Source organism: Erithacus rubecula, assembly GCF_903797595.1.
Source record: "Erithacus rubecula genome assembly, chromosome: 1".
NCBI lineage: Eukaryota > Metazoa > Chordata > Aves > Passeriformes > Muscicapidae > Erithacus > Erithacus rubecula.
In genome coordinates, this window is record NC_136658.1 from 93708221 (window position 1) to 93732603 (window position 24383).

The 24383-nt window shown below is 42.0% G+C and overlaps 1 protein-coding gene and 1 long non-coding RNA gene across 3 annotated transcripts in view; both read right to left on the reverse strand.

The window, feature by feature from the left end:
- ARHGAP6 (Rho GTPase activating protein 6) overlaps positions 1-24383 on the reverse strand; it is a 305969-nt gene that overhangs the window by 146157 nt on the left and 135429 nt on the right. Inside the window, exon 1 of one of the 2 annotated variants that reach the window (XM_079309631.1) lies at positions 9930-10185. The exons of the other annotated variant lie outside the window; for it this stretch is intronic. Coding sequence (XP_079165757.1) covers positions 9930-9974 — 45 coding nt within the window. The 5' untranslated portion in view covers positions 9975-10185. Of the gene's footprint in view, positions 1-9929; positions 10186-24383 lie in introns of those variants that run through there. 2 annotated transcript variants of the gene reach the window in all.
- LOC306808061 lies at positions 12409-13764 on the reverse strand. The gene is made up of 3 exons (XR_013775892.1): positions 13464-13764; positions 13295-13367; positions 12409-13162 (listed from the first exon to the last, which is right to left on the reverse strand). It is a non-coding gene; the product is annotated as an uncharacterized lncRNA (long non-coding RNA).

Consider the following 24383-nt stretch of genomic DNA (forward strand, 5'->3'; position numbering starts at 1 on the left):
ATATAATGGAATGCTTTCAAGACTATAGTGCAATCAGAAAATAAAGATCTGCAAGGACCACTTCCAAAGCCATTAATCATCTGTAGTGGGACAACTATAGTTCATTAGAGAACTCACAGCAGGAGAATGTCTCCCCTCAAAAAATATAGCCAGCCAGAAGGGAAATCATCAGCTGATCAGCATCCAAAAAAGGACAGTATCTCTTCTGTAAATAAATGTAAGCACCTCTCTTTATTACAATAAAGTAACAAAAACACTTGACAGAGTAATGTACAATGTACAGAGGACTGCACCGCTTGCTCTTTTTACCCTCTTTCTCCTCTGAATTTCTGATAGAAATTAAGTCTGACCTCTTGCAACATTTTTGTAATCTTAAATTCTTAAAATATAGAATTCGACATTGCTTCACATGGACTGTGCATTCATGCATGGACAATCTTGACTAAAATGCAAATGCATTCTGGAAGAAGACAGGTAAAGGGCAATAAAGCTCAAGAATTTGCATTTAATTAGTCTGTTCTCTTGTTGCCTTAGACTGAATCTCAGATCTACATCAATCTAAATCAGACCTTGTGAATACATTTCAGGGTAAGACATGCAAAAATAACACAAAACACAAATATTTATAGAGAAATTCATATTATCAGTCCTCAATAACTCTGAAAACAAAGCTCATCTCTAGTGATTTCATTTTTTCCAGACACAGTATTCAACTGTGGGCTCACTCAGCCACAAGAAAACAAAGCAGCCCAGAATGATGCACCAGCAAGATACTTGCCCAAAACACAAAACTGTGTGCCCTGAATCACAACTGAGCAGGAGCTCACTTTCTGCTGAAGGACTGTGAGCTGCCTCTGGAAAGCCCAGTGACTTTAAATCCAAAACCACCAGGTCATGCTGAGAGCTGGACTGACCCATGAACTCGTGTGACATTGTAGTTCTTGCTTCTGGAAAACTTGTGTCCATCACCTACAGCTGGGACTGAGGGTTCAACTCTCAGCTGGTCACAGGCAGTCATCTCCCCTATTCCTCCCAGAGTCAGCTCAGGTAATTCAGCTTCTGAGGCTAAAAGGACATGGATCAGCAGCTCCCCTGCTCCTGAGCTGAGCAGAGGTGTTAGAATGTGCTGCCTGTATCCCAGAAAATGCTGAGAGCTGTGCAGGTGCATCTCTGCAGTGAAAACCCACCACTGAGACAGGAGACCTGAGCACTGCATCCCCCAGAGCAGGGGCAGCCCTGCTCACACCTGCTTCTCATGGGCTGAAGAAAAACTCCCTGGCCACTGCTGCTGCCTCTGGTGAGACACTGCAGACACCACACGAAGAGATTCAGCAGCTACAACTCTGAAAGACATGCATCCTCCAGTTAAAAGCCAAGCCATGTACTCCCTCTCCTGCCAGCTGCTCCTGCCATTTGTGCAGATGTGCTCAGAGCAGAACAGGCTGTGAGCAGTGAAAACACTCACAAGGGGGCCACAAAAATGGGCATCTGGGACTGGGACAACCAGCTAATCAGGGGGTTCCTCAATTACTCACAGAGATCTCTGCTTGCAAACAAAAAACCCCTCTGACATTCCACCACAAATTCCTCAGTGCCTCACTCTACAGTAAAATAAATCACTCGTTTTTATTTAAGATAACTTTCACAGAAATTGGGAATATTTCCAACGTTCAATATGTGCTGCTACAAAAGCTGACATTTAAAGGGATACATAATAACAGTATGCAAATATTAATGACAGCCTGCAGTGATACAGAACAAGAACAATTTACCACAGAATAAAAAAAAAAAAATAAACATTTAAGGCCACAGTACCAATTAAAGGATGTTTTATCCAAAGGGTCGCTGGAATGTGAGACAATTTTGCCAAGGGAAACGGAGGGTGTGGCCTCTGCACAAAGCTGGACTCCACATCTGTTTCAAGAGCTGGGACATACTTCAGCAAGAACAGGACCAGACTGCAATTACCTATGGTTTTCTTCCAGCACAATTTGTTTATGGGTTTACTTAGTTTTTGTATAGAGAGCTCTACATACTGTGCTCATTCAAAACCCCCACCTGGAAAGCAAAAATACATTTCTCAGTTTTTAAGCAAGCTCAATCAAACAATGATCTTCAGATTCTTTTCCACAGCTTGTGTTTAAGCAAAGAGCTTTGCAAGACTCAGGATATTTATTAATAGGATCAGACTGGAAAAAATACAGTAATCACACAAAAGAGAATTTCAGCCAGCAAGGATACTGAATGCATACGCCAAGTCACGTATAGATGAGTGTAACAGGACCTTTTAAAAACTAACAGGAAAGAGGGGGAAATAGTCATCATGAAACTTTCAATGACCATTTAATTTAGGTCTCTGCATCAAATCTGACAACAACACAAACAACACAATTGACTTTGTAAACATTTAAAACTTTTCAAATATTATACCTTTATCAACATCAAAAGAAAACAACAGCAAGTTTCCAGAGATAAGACACCCAGGCTGAAGTTTGGATACTACAGGTATACTTAGTTATACAAGATAGTGGATTTCAAAGAAATTGATCATCTACAGTAAACAGAAACAATGAAGACTGACTTTAATATACTAAAATTACATAGAATTGTAATAGTTATAAAATCATAGGATCATCTATCCTCACAGCAGCGCAGCAAAAGTGATCAATAATCAGATTCATATGAACTAATGGACAATGTATGAGATATTATTTTGAAGTAAACAATTCAACTGTATGATCAAATACCAACAGCCTGCAGTGTAATTTCCACAGCTTCAATCACCTGCTTAAAAAATGCAAAGCATCCAAGTATGAAATACCAGCAGACTATCCTACAGGTAGTTAAGATCAGCACTTACTCTTCCTGCATACCTGAGGGCACCACAGCCTGAAAAACCCAAACTTTACTTAGGTTGCCCTTAGCAACTGAACACTAAATGCAGTCTGTTAAAGTACTGCTGTAATATTCAATTTCCCATCAGCAATTCATAACATTTTTTTGATTCAGTGGAGGATATATTCAGAAAATCCTTTTAAATGTGAACTATCAATAACACTTAGATAGTAATCATTAGAAAGAAAAAACATTACTTTTCTTTTTGAGTCAGCCATGTCTGATAAGATCCAGGTATCTCCCAAGGGAGCACTAAGATCTGACACCCCTTTAGAGAAACTTAATGTGAATCACGTGGACTTGTCAGCCAAGGCATGCTACAGAAAAGCTGTCAAATTCTTTTTGTAAGCAATGCAATGCATGCAGGCCTCCTTTATTCCCTAGACAAGAAAAAGCCATTTCACTCCATGGAGTGAAATGTCTTTTGATATTCTCAAATGTCATAGAAAGGCAGCAATAGTGTAGAATTTGAACTCTGAGTACATCTTTTCCAAGCCACCAAAAGTTCAGCTGCATTTCTGCTGCAGGTACAGGCATTCCATTAGAACAACAGCAGCAAACACCTTGTACAGAGAATACTACTTGGTGAACAACAGAGGTCCTTAGCAGACAATGGAAGAAGTTCAAAAACCCCTGCTTATACAATGATATGCAAACCAGAGTATTCCTTAGGTGTCATTTTCATTTGAGATTTAAATTCTAAATATACACGAAATTTTGAAGATCTGTAGCCAGCAAAACTACTTTACTATATATATATAACTCTACAGAAACAAATCTCTTGAGCAAGTAAATTTCCCTTCTCACAGTTCTGCACATTTGCGCATAAAAGGTAACCAATTTGCAACTGAAGATAAATAAAAGTAGAAGCAGCTATCTAAATATATCTGTGACCTCAATCATCTTCCATTTACTTCACTCTTCAGCTGAAGGAAGTGTGAAGACACATCTGCAAATTTCAAAAAGCTTCTGGAAAACAGAACTGAAATATAAACCATCAGCTTGTGTGGGGAATATTGACTAGGTGGAGTTCAACATTTTTACTTCAGGGTAGTTCTGTATCCACACCACCAACACACCTGAACAATCTCTAAAGGCTAGCACGTGTTTCCTTACACAGGTTCTTTCAGGAAGAGAAGTATTTCCACAGGGGAAGAAAAGAATTTTAAAAGTACCAGAGAAGAGCCTTGCTCAAAAATCACCAAAAAAGGATATAACAGAGACTGAAACCCTCATCTTGCTCTTCATCTACATGGCTAACCTTCATTGCAGGCACAGGCTGCTGATTTTAGTCACGCATGATTTTGCTGCTCAGGCAGACCTGAGCCCTAAACCTCATCCTGAAGCTTAAGTACTAGTGCTGGTTGATTCAATCTTCTCCTGGAAAAGCAGAATCAGCATAAACCTTCCTGGGGAAGCAGAGCACCACATCTGAGCCTAGTGACTGTGTGCCCCTCTGGAGGGAAACCCTGAAGATCCACTCATGTGGGAGTTTTATCAAACAGCATTTTTGTAAGTAGTATTGCAAGAACTATAATTGCTCTGCAGGGACAGATTATGCTAGAGACAGACAGAGAAACTGAATAAAGGCAAGCTTTAATTCCTGCTGTCTATACACAGGGTGGCCACTTCCTCCACACTTTAGGCCACTTGTACTCCTGCACAACATCTGGGAGCAGACTAATAAAACCACACCAGTGTGGCTCTGCACCTAACCTAGCAAGTCATGCCTAACTCCATGTGCAGCTGCCCCCATCCTTCTCCTGCACATGAGAGTAAGAACATTGATATCCACATGTCAGTGAAGAGCTCCTGGAATATACAAGGTGTTCAAGAGCTGTAAGAAAAATGGAATCTGATCAGAATGGAAATTACTTCTTGTAATTTTTTAAAATCCTGTGACACACATGAGCCCCTTGTTTCCTATCTTCCCTGGATCCCAGCTCTTCAGTGTTAACATGGCCACTTTGCACAGCAGATAAAACAACAGCTAGACTTACTTCAGATTCCATCAATCCCAATCAAAGCTTGGCCTTGGTGTTCATATTGAGTGACAAAGAGTGCTCACTTCCTGTATTTATATATACCCTTTAGAGATTAGCAATAAAAGCACTTTCAAATGTTGCAGACGTGTAAGCATGAGTCAACACTGTCACTGGAATTTCACCCAAATGAAGAATGAAGCACTGGGCTCAACAGTCACCAGAAATCATATTCCTCCTTCTAAAAATCCAACATGCATAAGGTGAGACAAGTCCTTGACATATAAAATCCAAGAATCAGATGCTGTAAATCTAACATTTAACTATTTCTCTACTGCTAATTGCCTCTCCTGTAGCTTGCTTATTTGGGGAATTTGATGGTTTTCTTCAAAATTTCCTAATTTGAAAACAACACCTACAGAGCAATTAAACTTTCTGAACCAGTTAACTCTGCTTTTGAGTATACAGCATAGGAGAAAATAAGCAGCTACTTTTTGTGGAGGTGTTTAAGATTTTTTTGTTGGAGAGGAACTTACTATCCAGCCCACAGCCTGTCCTTAACCTCACCAAACCTAAGTACAAAAATACACTATGATTGATCTGGATACACACAGGCCAGCCTGGCCCTGTGCTGTTTCTTGCTGGCAAGCCCGTCGGGAACAGACAGAAACCAGTCAGATGGTCTAGGTGAAGGCAGCACACTTATTAGTTCAGTAAGATAAATGACTTGCAGGATTTCCTACAATTATGGTAACAAATGTGGTCTGCTTGTGGCATGTAAGTTTGTTGTTAAAATCCATGAGTGGCTGAAGGCTCAAGCCATGAGGCACCGTGTCCTGAAATCAGAAATTCAAGCTACTGTCTTTAAAAGTGGATTCTTGCAAAACACAAGTAAGACCACAGGAGGATGTCAGTGCTTGAGTCACAAGATTTTTACAGTTCCAGTTTACAGCTTTACAGCATCACCACCAATCTTCTTTCTCCACCTTGAATTATTCTAATATCTAATTCTTAAGAGATACAGTTAGCATTACTAAAACAGGAATATTGGAGGAAAATGTCTATTTTCCTCTTTTTACTCCCTCTGTGCTCCAGAAAGCAGGAGGTTTGCTTGTGTCATAGTTTCCCATGCAAATTGTTTCTTTTGTTTTCTCCATCCTTCCACACAGACTCATGGATTTAAGACACTAAAGAGTGAGCAGCAAGTCTGCCTATCACCCCAGCAAGGGGTCAGGCTGAGCAAACACATAATACAATGCCCCAAACACTACTGGAGGCTGGGAAAAAACTCTTCTTTTTTCAAAATAATCTCCAATGTCTGAATTTGAGGTGACCTCATTATCAGCAATAGATTCAGAAGCTTAAACCAACTTGAAGTTGTATTGTCCAGAGACTCGCACATCCCGTCCACTCTGGATGCCAGAACACGCAATTTTTGGCCCTAAGAAAGTCTCATATCTTCCTATCAGATGAATTCCCCAATGCATCCCTCAAGTCATGGCAGCCACTTCCAAATCCCAGCTCCTCCCCATTTTCTCATATTCCCTGGTGAAAGACAGCCAGAGTTTCCTCATCAGGGTAAAATGTCCTTTCCCTTGAGGGAAATCCTTTCTGGTAAATGTTTCAAGACAAAACAAGATTAAAGATATTACACTAAGATTAAAATGGCTATATCCAAACCAGATCATTCTCCAAGCTTCCTGCTTTGAACCACTGAGGGGCCAGTTGATTGAGTAACAACTGAGGCTGTTTCCAGTCTTCTTGTTAAATAAAAAAACTCAACATCTCAAGTAATCAATGGATCTCTCTGGGGTTTTAGCCAAAATACATAAAGCAGCTCTTTAGCTCCCCCCATAAAGCTACTAAGATGGCAAAAGAAAAAAATTAGCAACAAAGAGAAAGAAATGCCAAGTCAAGAAAGTGACCATGCCTCTTAACAAAACTATATTAAACTGTTCCCAAAACATTTGGAGATTTCGGTATCAGTTACAAACACCATGATACCAAAAAGAGTTTTTAATTCAGAGTAATTCAGCCTGATGATTAGTGGGCAGCTAAAACTAACCCACGTCTAAAAATTAAAGGCTAGTTTGTCCAGGCAACATCAAGAATGAGCTAGTATTTATCTTTTTTCAAGTTTTAATAAAAATGTCATATACACTTATGAGAAAGGGAGAAGAGTCTTTGGGCTAGTGAAAAGGTATTAGGAGGAAAAAAACATTCTATGATCTAATGCAAGTATAACTGTCTGTCAATCTGCATTGTGGTTAGTTTCTCTGGGGCTTTTTTTAACACTTCTTTAATAATATATTTTTATTCATTTTCAACAGGTTGCCTTTTTTTTATTTACTTTTCGCTGAAAACAAAGTTTCAGCTTATTAAAATTACCTCTTTGCTTAGTAGACTTTTTTGGTAAGTCAACACCAATGCTGAGTTCAAAACAGAGCTGTGACATAACCATCAGTCATCCCAGTCTCACTTAACACACACACAGGATCCAATGTGCTATAGGTGATGAGATCCTACCCACTGACATAACAGTCTTAAGCTATTAAGTCTGTGTTTGCATAAGCCATGCTTCAAACACACCAGGAAGCCTCAGAATCACAGTGCCATCCATCCCTGCTGATTTATGGCTATTGATTTATTGTGTTGCACTGGCAGTAGCACATTGCAGAGCTCAAGGGCTGGTACAGAGGATCGAATGTCCAAACAAAACGAATTTTCCAAGTTTAGCTGACTCTAGCTGGGTCCTGAGGCTCAAATACCCTCTGGGTTCTGTGAAGCACCAGGAACACATTCCCCAGCTCATCACCACCTGAAAGAATGCTGTTTCCTGTGCTCTGACTACCCTGAGACATGAAGCAAAGCACACAACTGGGCAAGACTGGGAGACTTCCGTCAAGAGCACACTGCTGATTAGAACAAAGATGCAGATACTTCCTTTCATGAAAACCATGAAACTTTCATTATCAGTCCTGAAAATTGGAGGAGAAACTCACCACAGAAATCACTGTAATTTCTTCTGCCAATAAATCAATCGCTATTAAATGCTATAACACTGCATAATTTTTATTTCACGATTATCAAAACAATCCAAGAACTTGATTTGTATTTACACCATGCAATTACTTAATGAGAACAGTACTTCACTACATTTAAACCATAATTACTAAGGTCTCAATACAAGAAAGCTCTACAGTCTTAACTCATCATCAAGTCAAAATGCTTTTCTTCTCATCTAGGTTTTTCACAGAATCCATGTTAAGCCTATGCATGGATAATGCACAGCATCCAGATGCCTATTCTCCAGGCAAAACAGTAACATCAGCTACAAATGTCACTTACTTCCAAGATGTGTTGCTACTTCATCATTGAAATATATCCTAAAATAGTAAAAAACACCTTCTAAGTTTCATGCTAAGCTGTGCAATTTCCCTTTTGCTGCAATATACATCCATCAAAGAGCAGGGGTTTTGCCAGAAGGGTAATGGTCACCCAATAGGGCTGACCATCCATTTTTCCCTGCATGCCTGCTGTCCTGAATTGAATGCACTACCTGCTGCTAGCTCTAGGCATAAAACAAGACTGATACCCAACTGACAGAAACAACAATGTGTTTGCAAGTAGTAGTTAATGGTAGACTGACAAGCACAATCACAGGAAGCAATAAAAGTTTCATGGTGCTAGCACATGACATGACTGGCAGTGGTCTCCACACATCGAAATACTCACAGCACCATTACTCTGTTGAAAGAAGTGGTTCCAATTTGTTTGATGTATGATAACTAGATTCCTGGGAAAAGCACTATCACTACTCATACACAGTATCAAAGGTATTTGTTTCTATTAACTAATTTATCTGACTTACCATTACCTCTAAAAACTCTCATATAATTACAGCAGCTGAATGCACTAACACCTACAGTTGAGTGGGTACAAAAATACGTATAGAGGCAGACATTAAACCTTGCTGCCCAAAAAATACCCAAGTAACCTCTTCTAAATTGTTTACACGAGGTTTAAAAAAAAAAAATTAAAAAGGATGTTTAAAAATATGTTCAATTTCACGTCCAATACTGAATAAATCAAAGTGAAGCAAGTGAAAAAAAGCACATCGCAGTGCGTCCCGTAATTGATACACTTAGAAATCCATCAACCCATCCCGCCAATCCAGCACCCGTGCTCTCATGACCAGCGAAAGCAAGCCTGCTCCGACTGACAATTCCCACACAACTTTAACAACAGCAATAAAATTATTCATCGCTGACATGAGTGCAAAAGAGAGCGGCACCAGCCTTCGCATGCTATTACTCGTGCGGGAGTTTATTTATGACTTCAGGAGAGGAGGCAGCTGGTTGTTTTTACGCGGCTTTTTTTTTTTTTTTTTTTTTTTTTTTTCCCGTCCCGAAGCAAACGAGAAAATGCTCCTAATAAGGCTGGTGGGAGTGCAGCGGCTTCTCAGCAGCACCAGCTCTCGTGAAGGGCATTAAATAAAGCACGGTGCTATTATCTGACCGGCGGCGGGAGCGGTGCGGGACCAGCCCGAGAGCAGCGCCGGGCCGGGCTCACCCCAGCCCGCGGAGCAGAGAAGGGCAGCGGGGCGGACCCGGGGATCCCGGACCCGGGGATCCCGCACTCGGGGATCCCGCACTCGGGGATCCCGCACTCAGGGATCCCGGACGCGCCTCCCCAGCGGGGCGCCCCGCTGCCCGGGGAGAGCCGGCACCGGCCCCGCTCCTGCCGGCTGCCCCCGCCCGGCACCGCACCGCGCTCTCCTCTGTTCATTAAAACATTCAGACATTTGTCATCTCCAGCAAAGCGCGACACTGCCAGGGAGAAAAGCGGGGGAAAGTCTCCAGCTCGGCACCCTGCCTGCAGGCTGCGCGCATCGAGCCCTGGCCGGGGCAGGACTGCAGCCGCCTCCCCCTGACCCGCGGCTCCTGTGCGGACGGACGGACGGACGGGCGGACGGACGGACGGACGCTCCCAGCGCCCCTCGGCACACGTGGGCGCCCGGCCCCGCGCAGCCCTCGCCGCCCCGGCACTCACCGCGTAGCGCAGCGCCGGCCGCTCGCTGAACACCGAGTCCCCCATGGGCGCGAACGGGCGGCGGAGGCGCCGCTCCCTCCGCTCGGCGCTGGGCGCTGAGCCTGACCTGCCGTCCGGCGGCCGCCGCAGCGCTGGGCTCCCGCCGGCAGCCTCCGGCCCCGCTCCCCGCCCCCGGCTGTCCCCACCCCGCGGCGGGAGCCGGCAGCCCCTCGGCAGGGCAGGGCAGGGCCGGGCGGAGCGGCAGGAGGCGGCTCCCGGCGCCGCCGGAGGGGCGGCGGTTCCGCTCCTCCCGCCCAGCGCCGGTGCCTCCCCGCGGCGCTCGGCCCGCGCACCTGCGAGCCCGGCCCCGTGCCTGGCTCCCTCCCCTGCTCCCTCCCCGGCTCCGGCCGTCCCGGGACGGCGGCTCGGGCCCGCCGGGCGAGGCGCCCCGCGGAGCCGCTGCCCCCGGCCCCGAGCCCGCTCACCCGTCCCGTCCGCAGCCCCGCAAACATCGCACCGCCCCGGCAGCACCTGGGCCAGGACCCAAAGGCACCGAGAGAGGGACAAATGAAACATAACTTTGCTGTTCACGGTTTTACAATGCGTGCTTTGGGTTGGACTGAATCATGATTCTTTAACCCGTAGACTTTGAAAGGCAAAATGCTATGTCACCTATTCGTGGCCGATTTGTCATTTCACGAATGTGCCTTTACACAAACTGTAGAAGATCAAATTCTGAAGGAAAATTGCATCCTGCTGTTTTATATAATTAGTAGTGACTTCTGTGTGACTTGCCTGGGGAGATTATTCCATCAATTGAAGTTTTTAGAAATGCATAAACCTCCCTCAGCTAAGCATAGCCTTAGCAGAGCCTAGGCCAGGCTACGTGATTTCCTGAGCCCTCCTTAACCTTTATAATAATTTCTGAATTCTCTGTACAAATCTTGGTAAGCACAGGAACCCCTTCAGTGACTCTCAGTCGTTCTCTGAGGAAGTTGCCTTATTCTAGTGCTGCATGACATATACGAAATTAATCAATTTTACTGTTTCCAACCTACAATTTAGGCAAATGCTACTAGCCCATCACATTATCTCCACACAGAGGTAGCACAGTACTTTAGGGAGAGAGGAAAATATATTTTGAGAAAATAAAGAAAAAAAATGCATACAATAACAAAAAATGCATCCTGGAAAGATACATCAGTTGAGCCAAAGTTTTTTATGTGCTCTGATGCTGATGTACTGTACTCAACAAGCTTTCAGTTATGGATCTTCCATGGATCTTAATCCCTATTGCAGAGGAAATAATCTTTAAGTGTTCCCATGGACAGTCAACTTGGCGTGAACAAAGAACACAGTATCTGCATTTACCAATAAAGTCCATTTTTGTCTCTTGGGTGAACAATCTGTGCTACTCCCCTTCCTGGAAAACAAGGCAGGGTAAATGCTTGAGCATTTCAGGGCATGTGTTGGAAAGCAGCACCCAACAGAAAGAAACCTTATATAACAAACTTCAAACCATCAGAATCTCCAGGCAGGTAGGAGTGGGAAAAAGGGTAAAAAAATAAAACCCTGAGTGCCTGATTCTTCCCTTTAGATTTCTGCTTTTTATTTCAAGGAGATGTTTTCAACTGGAAAATTCTACATAGATCATATGCTCTAATTCCCAATGTTTGTTTATCTGCTCTGCAGGTTTGACCACAGAAAGTAGGTAAGCAAGATGGGAAGGGGTTTGCAGGATTTCTCGAGCTCTATACCATCACCAGCTTCTTTTAAACACAGTCAATGCAAAAATCATCACAAAATGATTAAAATAGGAATGTTGTTTCTAATCAATACCCCATGAAAAGAACAGTATGGAGGGGAGCAGAACCCCCAGTGGTAGAGAAGGTAGAGAAGAAACAAACCAGCAAAGGGAGAGATGCAAAACTTTGAGAAAACAGAGTAATTCAGAGAAAGGGAAAAAGCCAAAAAGGCAGGAAGGTAAAGAATGCCCTAGAGGGAAAAGCCAGAGAGGGGAAGGACTAAAGGTGAAATTTTGCAGGTCAAACTTGTTTGGCCTAGAAACTCATTGCCACTGAAAAGGAAAGTCTGTCTCCCATTAACCCTGTTCATCCCCCTCTTCCAGCCACATGCTGCCACCACCTCCCTTCCCTCTGCCTCCCTCTGCCTCCGTGTTTCTCACAAACCAATACAGCAAATGAAGCACACACCTTTCTTTCCATTTAGCAGACTGAATCAGCCCTCTGAGGGAGGAGATGAGTGCCAGAGCTGGCACAAAAGAAATCTGGAGACTGTCTAGTTGGGAGTAGGATCCTGGGGGCAGACAAAGAGCATGCATGGAAGTGCTTTGCAATAATAATAGGTTGTTACATTGGTGCAGCTAAGATTAAAAATAAAGAATACAGTATAAGGAAACTGCAGTTGAACTTTTTATGATGACAAGGAAAGAGTTATGAGCAAAATCTCAAGAGTCTGGCGGGTATCAACCCAGAAAAACTCAGATTTACTAGATCCAGTTTTATTCTGTACATATAATATAAAAAACAGGGAGAAAAGATTATTGTGTCTTCATGTATAAAATCTTAAATGATTTGTTAAGTTGCAGCTATCAGAAATTTCAGAGTTCGAGAATTTTGTGTACCTAGTATCAGAATTTAAAACTAATTGCTCACTACAAAAGGTATTTTCAAAGGCCAGATCTGAACAACAGCTTTCTGGATTTTGAACACAAGCTATTGTGGCTGTGATTAGAAAGCTCCCTTACACTGTATTGATGGTGGCCAAGGAGTCTCTGATTTCAAACTGCACAGGGTTTGGAGCCCACCCTGGTCTGCAATGAACAGGAACCCACTGAGCTGTACTATTCAGTTGCCTGCAATCATCTGTCCCTCTCTTAAGCCACTTAGCAATTAGGATTTACAGACAGATCTCTCTGGCCATTCTGATTACCTTTTACCCTTTGAAATTCCATCCTTATTCACTTATAATGCATTTATGATTCATCCCTGCTCTTCCTTCCAAATATCCTTCCTCCTTTGTTTACCTGATAATGTGTACCCAAGGAATACATGTAGCTCACTTTGGGAAGTGTAAACTTTCCGTGTCAGCTTCTCGTAAGAGATGATACAAAGCATCACAGTTAACTTCTTGTATATTCATTCTGGGGCAACTCAATCAATTCATGCTTTCCATGATTCCCACTGTGGTGGTTCTTTACACAGCTTTGAAGAGCTGCAATGTGGGCTTTACACCTGCAAACATAGATTTTGGTAAAATCGCCACTCCTCTCCTGTTTATCATTTGTCATTGACAACAGAACAGCTGAAATTTAGTTGCTTACAACCAAGCAGCTGAGAAATGAGTAGGTAACTGATCTTACCTACCTGATCATTAGTTAAGTCAGGTTTGTTTTTCCAATATTACTGTAGGAACTGAGTGCTTTCTCAACAGTAACTGCTAATAAACAAGGGAACCAGCTATTCAGTTGCAGACAGCACACAATTATAAAAATGGGGAGAAGTGACTTCTCTACTTCTCTGCCATGAACTTCACCTGGAGCTAGTGACTCGAGCTGTCTGATGTCTCATCAGATGAGGTAGGAAAAGGTTTCCAAATGCTGTTTTGGGAGAACAGCCAGCATGGTCCTTACTGCAGTGAAAGATTTGTCTAACCTAAATATAAGCATCTACAATCTATCTCAGCTTATCACCCTAGGCTTCCCTCTTCCACAGGAAGAAACTCACAAATCTGGTGGACAATGTATGTCACCCCAACTAGACATCTAAAGTAGGGTACATAAATTGAAGTGCTACTTTAGTGACAGTCTGTGACAATTAGGTCAGACAGCTGCCCTTCAGGCATCTGGAGTTAAGTGAGGAGAAGCCCACCTGGGAGACCCGCTATTAAAGCTCACCTGACTTTCAGAAAAGTCCTTAACAATCTCAGTGCCTTGGTTCTTTGCACTCAGAAAAGCAGGGGCTACCATACTTATCAGGTGAAAACACAATATCAGGTGAAAAAACAATATCTTCAGGTGAAAAAGCCTGAAGCAAGCTTGTTTTGCTCGACCCTTCTAATAGTACATGAATGCAGCTTCCATACAGAGGTAACTCCACATCTGGAAAAGACTCACCTCTGTGGCTGCTGAACCAGAGCCAAGAGTGATACTGGCAGCACACTTCTTCCTTGGGGAATTAGCACTTTTCTTAATCTGGTCAAATGTTCTTTCAGTCAATACAAGTAATGGTTTATTTCCCAAAAGGAAGAGAGAGAAAAGATGACAGACAAGTATATGAAATACAGAAAGTTCTATAAACAAAACCTAGAAACTAAGGAATTGGAATTTAGGGATAATACACTATAAAAATCTTTATTTACGAACTTCTTTCTTTTATTTATTTGCTACCTAACAAAATATGTTGATAATTTCTCACCAGTTTGTAAGAGAACTTAGGGAAATAGTACTTAATGCCTATCAAGACTGAAGTGCCACCTCACTCCTGGAGATGCCTCTTTACAACAATAATGAAAATCTTCTTAGACAGAAAGAAATCCTATTTGGAAATATCTTGATCTCTGTAATTTCCTTGATGTCTGAAAACTCTTTATACAAGATCTAATACATGACAAGAGTATGACCCTGCTGCTGCTCTCAAGGAGCTGCCCAAGTGTTGCTCATAGTGATGCAGAAGGAGTGTCTTATTCCTGGGGGCAGATACAAAGCATCCTGTGTTCCCTCGATGCAAACACATCTTGTGCTTGCACCAGGTGGTGCAAGTTGAGAGGAACTGCACCTTGTGCACACCCACAAAACACTCCTGCATGCTCCAGTGCTGAGAAGCCCTCGAGGGCAAGCCAAACTCCAGATTATAACTCAAAGGTGCAAAGAGGGGCAGGAGGAGCAGCTTTTCTTAAGAATGCAATCAGTACAGATGGAGAGGAGGACCCTCGACTGTTCTCCATGCCCTCTGCCTGTGGTCAGGCAGCCAGAGCTGCCAGAGCTGCTGCTTCAGCTGGGAAGGAGCAGCAGCAATAAATGTAGCCACAGGGAAAGGTGAGAAACAAGACAACATGCCCCGGGGCCAAAAGCAGCTATTCTGCTAAGCTCTCGATATAAGAAATGGACAACTCATGGAGCAGTGGCAAGGGAAACCTTTCCTGTAAGGTGAAGGATGTTAGCAAGCAGGCAGGAGTTTGTTAGCACTGGTGTGCTACCAGAACCTTCACAGCATTTATCACTACACTTTTTAATTTATAAGTCCCTATATATATATACATACTGCATAATTCACTGTAGGTCAGTGGTGTCCTGCATGTGACAGTACAAATCACTGCACTGTCAGCTATCAGCAGCATGACAAAGAAATTTAATCTAAAGTACTTTTGGTTTAGAGAAAGGTTAAATTACTTTGTATCCTTCAGATGTGCACAATGGTCCCAAGTTCTAGCGTCAGTGAAAATTCACTAGAATATCTTTAAACTAAAACTACAAACCACTAACTTGTAGATCAAAAAACTTACCCTAAAACATAGCATAAAATATTTTTTCAACAAAAATTAGCATAAACCCCATGGGTCACTAAAATTAATTTGAGTTTTAAAGCTGCAGAAGAAACTACCAGTTACCCTGCCATATTTTTCTCTCCTTAGAGGCTGCAGTTTAAATAAATGTGACCACTCCATGTTTCCAGTGAAGATAAATGACAGGATTTTAGACCTATTATTTTTAATGTTTGTTTTTCCTTGCTGTCACAGACCAAGATAAAAATAAAGGGAAGAATGCTGGGGGGGTGGGGGAAAAAATAAATAAGTGTAATTTCCAGGTTAAGTGTATCAAAACAGCTTAGGAGACTTAAGCATGCAAGCCAAAAATCTCAGCGAAGTCTCATCTCTGTAAATTATATACATCTGGGAAAATAACAGTTCACTAAAAGATTTTTCTAGTTCCTGAGAGTGGGTAGATCTCCCTGTATTTCCTTCCTTGTTTATCTACTTGCAATTTACCTTCACTGTAAAGTAAAACTGGGCTGTGCTCTCACTAGCAATTATCCTTCTCCCTTAAATGTCTTCCAAGAACTGAAGAGGGAGAAAAACACAATTTTCTTTCATTACACATGACTTTTACAGAAATTGCAGCTGTATAAAAAAAAATTTTAAACCACTAACTTGAAACAAGTCACAGATACATGATGTAGTTGCTGTGATTAGAAAAAAGAATGCTTATCAACAACAGACAGAAGCATGGGCTCCTATCTAAATTTACCATCTAAATATTTGACAAGAATTTAGGAGGAGGAAGGGCTCTTTCACAAACCAAAAGTTTATTCAAAATTGTTTCATGAATAGTATGGGAATGTTAAAATCCATTTAGTCTGTGGAGTAATAACTACACAATAAACCTCCCAAGAAGTAATGTGACTACTGTACATTTTGATTTAATGTTGTAATTCATAAACCAGTTTTGCAGTGTAAAAGTAATTATTTCAAGACTGGAACAAGACCAAGCCTCTTGTGACCCACAATAATAATATTCATAATGTTAACAAACCTCTTCAAATGAAGTCATTGTTTAATGCATTTCAGGCCATATGTGAAGTGGTTACAAACATCATGTTTTTGTAGTTGTCAATAATTTGGGGATCATGTAAGCAGATGGACCTTGTGTTCTTCTGGATTGCAACTGTAAATTAAGAGTCAGGGTATTCTTATTCACAGGATTCACTGGGGCTGGTTGAAAAGCTAGAGTACCAGCTGAGAAGGAACTTTGCTTTTCAAAATTTGACTTTCATCCGATTGAGTCTAAAGCCAATGTTCTCAAAGTTTTTTGATAACTATGAATTTTTATACCTTTTTTTTTTGAGGCAGATAAAGACAAATCATGAAGCAGTCTGCTGGTTAGCAATGAGCCTGACAAAAATTCCTTTTCTCTGAGCCCTGGGGGAGCACTCATGCAAACTGCCCTTGCAGTGACAGTCCCTGGGAGGCATCCCAGCACATCTCCGCTCCAGGGCAGGGAGCCTGGGAAGCCAGAAAGGCAGCCTGAGAATTACTATGGAATTAGGATTTGCCACAGTCCTGTGGAGCCCTGAGGTCTTGGCAGTGAGCAGCTGCAGGGCTGTGCCATCTCCAGCAGTGCCAAGCCCTGGCAGGCAGCCTGTCCCAGGCTGGGGAGGCTGCTCAGAGCAGCACTGCCAGGCAGCCCCACTGCTAATGGGAACTGGGAATTTTCAGCATCACTGGACCCGGCTTTGGACTGCTCCATGGGCTTAACCAAAGATATACACTCTTGAATCAGTCCCAGGCCTTGGGCTGTGGGACAACCCAGGAGGATTTTTTCTCAGTCATAAACTCAGAGTCTCCATGCAGCCTGCTTGTAACTCAGGGATAGTTTTCCTGGACTGATTAAAAGTAAATTCAAGGAGTTGCAAATGAAATATACGAAAGCCAGTAAATCATTTTTTCCACTATAGTAAATTTTTACTCATTACTGTGATTAATGGCTTTTGAAATGTTTATTTTGTATTTGTAAAATGGAATCATATCCAGTAACCTCACACACTAAGTTCCTTATGAGGTATTTTGAACTTGTATATATGACTGTCCACTGAATTAACAATGAGCATTTTTACAGAGTGCTCTAGCAATTTATATTCACAGTCTGGTTTTACTCCAAAGAACAGGAATGGTTACAGTTTCACTGTGTGGAGTCTGAGGGCTTCAAGTAGTAATGAGTTTTATTTGAGCATCATTTTCCCATGTTTATTGTTGTTTTCACCTTGAGGCTGCAAAAGCATCAAAGCATATTTGTTTCCTAGTAAGAAACTTCAGTCACCTAATGATTCAGGCATAAAAGTTCTCCTGACCTGTCACGACAAGTGAGAGAGAATATGAGGGAACAGACTTCAGCACCCAAAGGGCAGAGGGAGAAATGCAGAAAGTTAAACACTCTGGATGACTCTTACCCTAAGTCTAAAAACATTGTAAAGAAGTTAGGAAAAGAACAAACAAAATCAACCATGTCCAAGTGTTCCAGGTGCAACTCATCTTCATAATCAGATAGTTACCATCAGGGTCTATGCCTGAGTTATGCATCTCAGTCCCCATTCAGTCACTGAAGTTCTACTATATACAGACAGTGGAGTTGAAAGAGTTTGGGACATGTCAGTCTAAAGCAGACACCGTGTTTGGTCTGCTGGACCCAGATGAGTGCACTGACTATATGTGCCCAACTGGAGAAGCTGCCATTGCAGACACATGCATGTCCAGAACCCTAGAACAAGCTGTGCTACCCAAAGGTAGGAATGACTGTGTTAAAGATCTTGGTCCAACTGCCTGGATAGCCTGTTTCAACAGTCACTTGTTTCTACAATCTAAACCAATGCAAGCTGGAGCTTGGGGAAGGGATCTGCAAGAAACTGTCTTACATGTCCATGCAAAATGGATTAATACCTTACCTAACAGGACCCATGGACTAATTCAGTAGTTAGCAGTGCACATTGTTGAAAACACAGCCCAGTAAACATAAAGCAAAGGTGTATTTATTGTACTTTTGGTCTTCCCTGCAGCAGTCATTACAGTTGTACTTACATATGACTGCATGTAAATGTGGTATCTCGCTCTCACAGATTAGTCTACATGCCAAAAGAGCTGATTTTAACTGAAGAGTTATAATATGTTAGTGCTCAAACTGCTTCCCAGTTCTATTCAGAAAAAAGGTGTCTGATTCTCCCTGTTACCTGGAAACTGGAGCTCTGAGTGCATGCACTGTAGAGAAAGTGATTTTAAAAGCAACAGGAAGATGAAAGGAACCATTCATATAAGACATGCACCATAATCCAAGCAGTTTCTCCAATTGCAGAGCTGTATTGTTTTAACCTGCAGGATCCTTTAGTTGATGGAAGTATACTGAATTCCTCATAGCTTGGGTGCAATTACTCCAGTGTACCCCATACTGTGGCTATTCCCTTTGCAGGGTTGGAGGAAGGTGATGGCAAAGCACAACCCACAACCCACAGCCTTACAGATCTAGGGATCCAGAGGTATAGTCACAGTGCTGCTGAGCAAGGACACATGCTAATCTGTGAGGGGAAGATCCCCCTGGGCAAAACAGCTTGGGAAAGACTGGGCTCTATAAGAATGTTGGCCTATTGTCAGGCAATTGTTTTGTAAAAAGGTAAGCTATGAATTGAAAGCACTGAAGCTGTTCCTAAAGATTCCCCCACCAGTCTGCTCTCCTTTTGCAGCAAGGATGCCCAGTTCCTGTGTAGTTAAATTCTTCTCAAGTGACTTGTTTTGCTTTAACTGTCCTAGTAAGGCTCGAAAAAATGTAAGTACAGAAAAGGCCTTGGAAAGATTCACTGCAGTTTTACACTAACTTGATAATACCGGTGATTTCAATGAAGCCAGCATAGGGAAAAACAGGAATAAGTCAGCAGTGAAAGAGAGCCGTGGTAGAGCATGCTCTTTATTATCCCTTTTTGTCCTGTTCCCTTCATTAAACAGTCGAGGAGAAATCTTGGAAGTGATCCTGTACACGATTTGTGCTCCTAAGCAGAGCCAGAGTGCTGCGAGCCAAGCGCCAGGCTGAATATCCAAACTTGTGCTGTTTATATTGAGGCATATATTCACTGGGTGCAGGAGGCTGAGACCACTTCTCCCCACTCACCATCTGGGAGGTATCAAAGTCTGTCAGCATTATCCACCCATTCACCTCCAATTAGAAAAAGTGTCCACAAGATGCTGAGAACATCAAAGTGTTAAGAAAAAGGAATCCATCCACACAGGACAAAGAATTTAAGCTGTTTACAACTCTCTGCTCTCTGATGTTTATTACAACCACCGCTATAAAATCTGTCTCCATCTGCAGTACCTTGTAGTGAGAGAGTTAATGAAAACCCAAGCCACATTCCAAGGATGGCAATACAGAATGAGAGCGACCTCAGCATTGTTTTGCTAAGATCTCAAATTGCCAATACTGCAAAATGAAGTAATGTGCTCTGTCAACATGTAGTATGCTCTATAAATGGGATTGCCTGTTCATCTGTTAATAAAACATGCAGGAAAGCTCTATTTGATTGGCCTTTGAGCAGCTGACTGATTGCTTTGACTTCTTCCTTAAGATTTATTTGAAGCATGAAACTACTGAAAATCTCCAGTGAGTAAAAAAAGATAAAAATATATTAAAATTAATTAAAATTATTTGCAAATAGGCCCCACTTTATGTGATTGGTCTTGAGTTAGCATTTCTTTTCAGAAGAATTAAATCTAAAGTTAACTAAAGCACTGAATGCTGAAAGTTGTTTTCCATGGACTTCAGTACTAACTCATAAAACTTGCATTTTTTACAAAAAGATCACTTCAATAGTTAACTTAAAACCTCAGGCAGTTTTAATAAATTTATAGACAGCTTCCAGATTGAATTTTGCTGATCCAGGCTTCTTAGGTGGAGTTTATGGAGCCAGACTTGTCATACGAGCTATTTCTATAAGCCTCAGGTAAATATACACAGGGTTCCTGTTGTTAGAGAAAGTGTTTTTTTCTCTTCTAAAAAATTTAAGTTAATCTTAAGCAAAAACAAAAGTTCATTCAGTACATTTTGTATTTGTTATTTTTGACCCATTTTGGGAAGTATTTTCCTTCCACAGATCTGCACTGACCCTGCTTCTGTCCAACTCACTTTAACTCTTTCATTTCTTTTACCACTCTTGTTTCACAGACTGCTGCTCTGGTCTCTTAGTTAGAAACAGCTAGATGGCACAGCTGGAGAGAATGAAAGGGTTTTCAGGTATTTCCTTCTCCTTCCCACCCAGCAGATCTCATGCCTTCCATTTCCTACACGTCTGCTTTAACTCAAGTTTCATAGAAAAGTTTGACCTGTATTGCAAAACCAATTTAGAAGTATAAGTTGTTACTCATGTAGCTGAAGTCCTGATGTGGATGCAATTACAGAGATCAAATGGATATGTTTTATTTCCATTGCAATTTAAAATTGCTATGGCCACCTAAAGCAGCTTTATTAGAATATCACTCTGTGATAACAAGATTCTCCACTTTTCTTAAGTTGAAATTTGTAAATTCCATAGCCAAAGCTGTATCTCTTATTTAAGATTTCAGTTTAGTGTTGTTCTTTTGATGGAGCATCACATAAAAGTTTACCCATAAAACCCAGAATTAGAGTCAAAAGTATGCCAAAGTACTCAGGGACAGAATGGCAACACATGGCCCTGCAAGCAAGACAGGAAAATATCCCTCCCTCAGGTTTCATCTGTAACATTCTCCATCCACTACTGGTACTAAGCTGAAATTTGTAAAGCAACACAGGTTTGGGGCTTTTTTCTACTAAAGAATGATACAGGACTAGGATAAAGGATTGTTAATAAACATGCCAAGTCTTGCTATGACAGATAATATGAGAAAAGGTAACATTAGCAGACAAAGAATGAAGAAACTGATATGGCAATACAACAGGGATGACCAAAATTCTTACCCCTTAGCTGAGAACAGACCCCTTCATGTGACCAATGCCCAAGCCTGCCCTGCATGTTGGAGCAGGCTCCACTGCCTGCTGGAGCAGTTCTCAGGGGTGAACACAATGGCCAGAGGCTTCCACTGCTCCTCTCTGAGACACCACTAAATCTCTGAAATTGGGAACCCAGTCAGCCCAGCAAGGCTGTCCAAGCAATCACTGTTGGCTTAGCTCTACTCACAACCAAGGATATGGATCAGTTGCTATGCCAGCACAACTTCACTGCTGCCTGGTGATGGAATTATGGCCCTTGAAATGCTCTGTGAAGACTGGAGAGACTGGCTGCAACCCTAAAGAGACTCCAAAAAAAACATAAAGGGAGCCATGTTCACATGACATAGACCCAGGCACACTGTTTGAGATGACAAAAGGTGGATTGTCACTTTTTCTTGCCTCTTATGAGAAGGCAGGCAGCAGTACGTTGCTGCTGATGGTGCTCAGCCCTGGTGTTGTTCTAGAGAAGAACACTCCAACAAAAGATATGAAACAACAAAGCCATGTCTGAAAATCACCTATGACAGACTCTCCTGCTCCTTCTGTACTGTACCAGCACAAGAAGTTCTCTTGTGATCCTGGGCAAATCATCACTGTGCTAACGAAATTACTGATCCCACGGGTCACACAGAAAAAAAAAAAAAAAAAAAAAAAGTATGCTGCTCCTTAATTAATTTTAAGAAAAAGCATCTTGACTTACTTAAATGGTCCACACTGAAGATTTGACTGGTTTCTTGCTTGAACCATAAACATCCAACTTGCATACATTCTGGTCTGTGGCTACCTCTGAGACCCACCAGCACAGTACTGTGCTGAACAGATGGTTGCAGTGATCTGTTCCATCAGCCTAGAGGGACCCCGAAGACAATGCTTGTGTATGTCTGTCTACCATCTGGATTATTCCAATAAATGGGATAATTTTTAGACTACTGTGGTTGCCCTGCTGATGTGTGAATGAAAGCTCTCAGTATTGTGTTACTTCACTTCAAAAACACTGTGAAACATTCACATCCATACACAACTCCGTCTTACTCTTTATTTAATCACAGGTTGCTGACAATGGCTGTAATTCAAGGTAGCAGCTAACTACTCACATAACTTTGAGTATATCTGTAGTCCAAAGACTGTGCATACTTTTAAAATTCTAAATCTAACTTGGTTCTTTTTTTGCCTTAGATTGTTTACAAAGCATTAGAGCAGCATGATGATTCCCACAGTGACCCCTGGAAATTTTAACTATGGGATTCACATGGAAAATTGCTTCTAAACAAAAGACAGAGGAAGCTACACACCTCTGGTTGTGGTATCTGCTATATCAAAGCTTGATCTGCTACCTCTGGGATGACCTCAGGCCCAGCTAAGGGTCTCAGATGGAGAAGCCAACTCTCAGGCACTTTATTTCAACTGGACAGAAAACCACACAGGAAAGTTTCAGTATTGCAGTCTGTGTCATGACCTTTTATCAATTCCTCCACATTCACCTACAACATACCATCCAAGCAGCAGAACGTTTCATTTTTGGACTCTGAAGTGCGTAATCCTGCCAGAGGTGCAGCACAACAAATGCTGCAGGAGGTACCAGTCCATGAACCATGGTGCCCACTTGATAGAGGCCAAAAAGAGTGTGGCAGTTCTGCCACGAGGGCTGGCATGACTCACAAACCTACACTCTCCCATTTTTGGTGGCAATCCAAGCCAAACAAATGCAGGGCAGCTCTGAGCAGAAGGGAGGAGAGCTCGCTGTGTCTGCAGTGAACTGGAGCCACTGCTGTGCCTCAACCTCGGCTGCAGCTGCACCACTGCATTCCTTTGGAGATCATGTATTTCTCAGAGGCTTTTCTGTTTATTTTCTTAACAAAGCTTTGCAGACTTTTTAAGTGCAGAAAGGGAGACTCAGATATTCCCCTCCCTCAGTTTTAAAAAATCAGGCTCAATTCTGTAAGTAGATATAGGAAAAAAAATCTCTATTAGAATCTGTCAATCTTTTAAGGTCTGAATTTCATGGATTTTTTTAGCTGACTCAGGATCTTTCAATGTTTTACCTATCACATTTATTTTCAGTTGAATATTATTAAGTGAGCAATTCCATTATGGCAAAATTGATATTATTGTAATTGAACAACATGAGATATATCCAAAGGAAAAGAAATTAAGTGAATCACTCTTCTTTCTATTTAAATTCAGAAGTTAAATCCAAATACCTAAGTGAACTTGACAATGTCTGTCACTGTGTCTGCAAGTAAATTCTTACTTCTTCCCTCCAGCACTGGAACATAAAGGTGCTGCCAATATGTGGATAAGCACTGTGCATTACACAAAACAGCAGTACATTCATGCCTTGTGTTGTAATGGAAACTCTCAATTTAAATTCTGAAGAGCAATAATAGAGGGAAGGAAAACTTGGAGCTACGATTTTTATCATATCTGGTAGGATTTTTTTCCTCAAGTGAGGTCAGGGAAACAGATTGGAGAGCTACATTTATGAGGCTCCTCCTTGTCAAGCACAGTAAGACTTAAGCCTGTCATTCTCCTGGAGGCCACTGAACTACTTTCTGTTCAAACTTAGGTGGCTGTTCTGCCCATGTCACTGAGAGTGGAATTTTTCTTAGTGGACTGCAAATAAACAAAGAAGTTTCTCACTTAATGAGAAAGCCCTGAAAGGTATGGTATCTGTGCAGTAAGTTCAACTGCTGCCCTACACTTTTCAAACATTGAGTCTCTGTGAGGACTCACAAAGGGCTTGATCCATCCAGGGGTGGATTGTCACTGGAGGAGTGGTCCTGTATCCCTCTACTCTTCTCATGTCCATCCACTCCAAGTGTAGTGTGTGGCAAGGCTGAAGGGAAATTAATAGTCTTACGGTGGATTAATTGTCTGTCACATCAACTCCCCCTGAGGTCACTCAACTGCTATAGGTGTTGCAGGGGAAGTGGGAGGAATGGATGATGTCACGT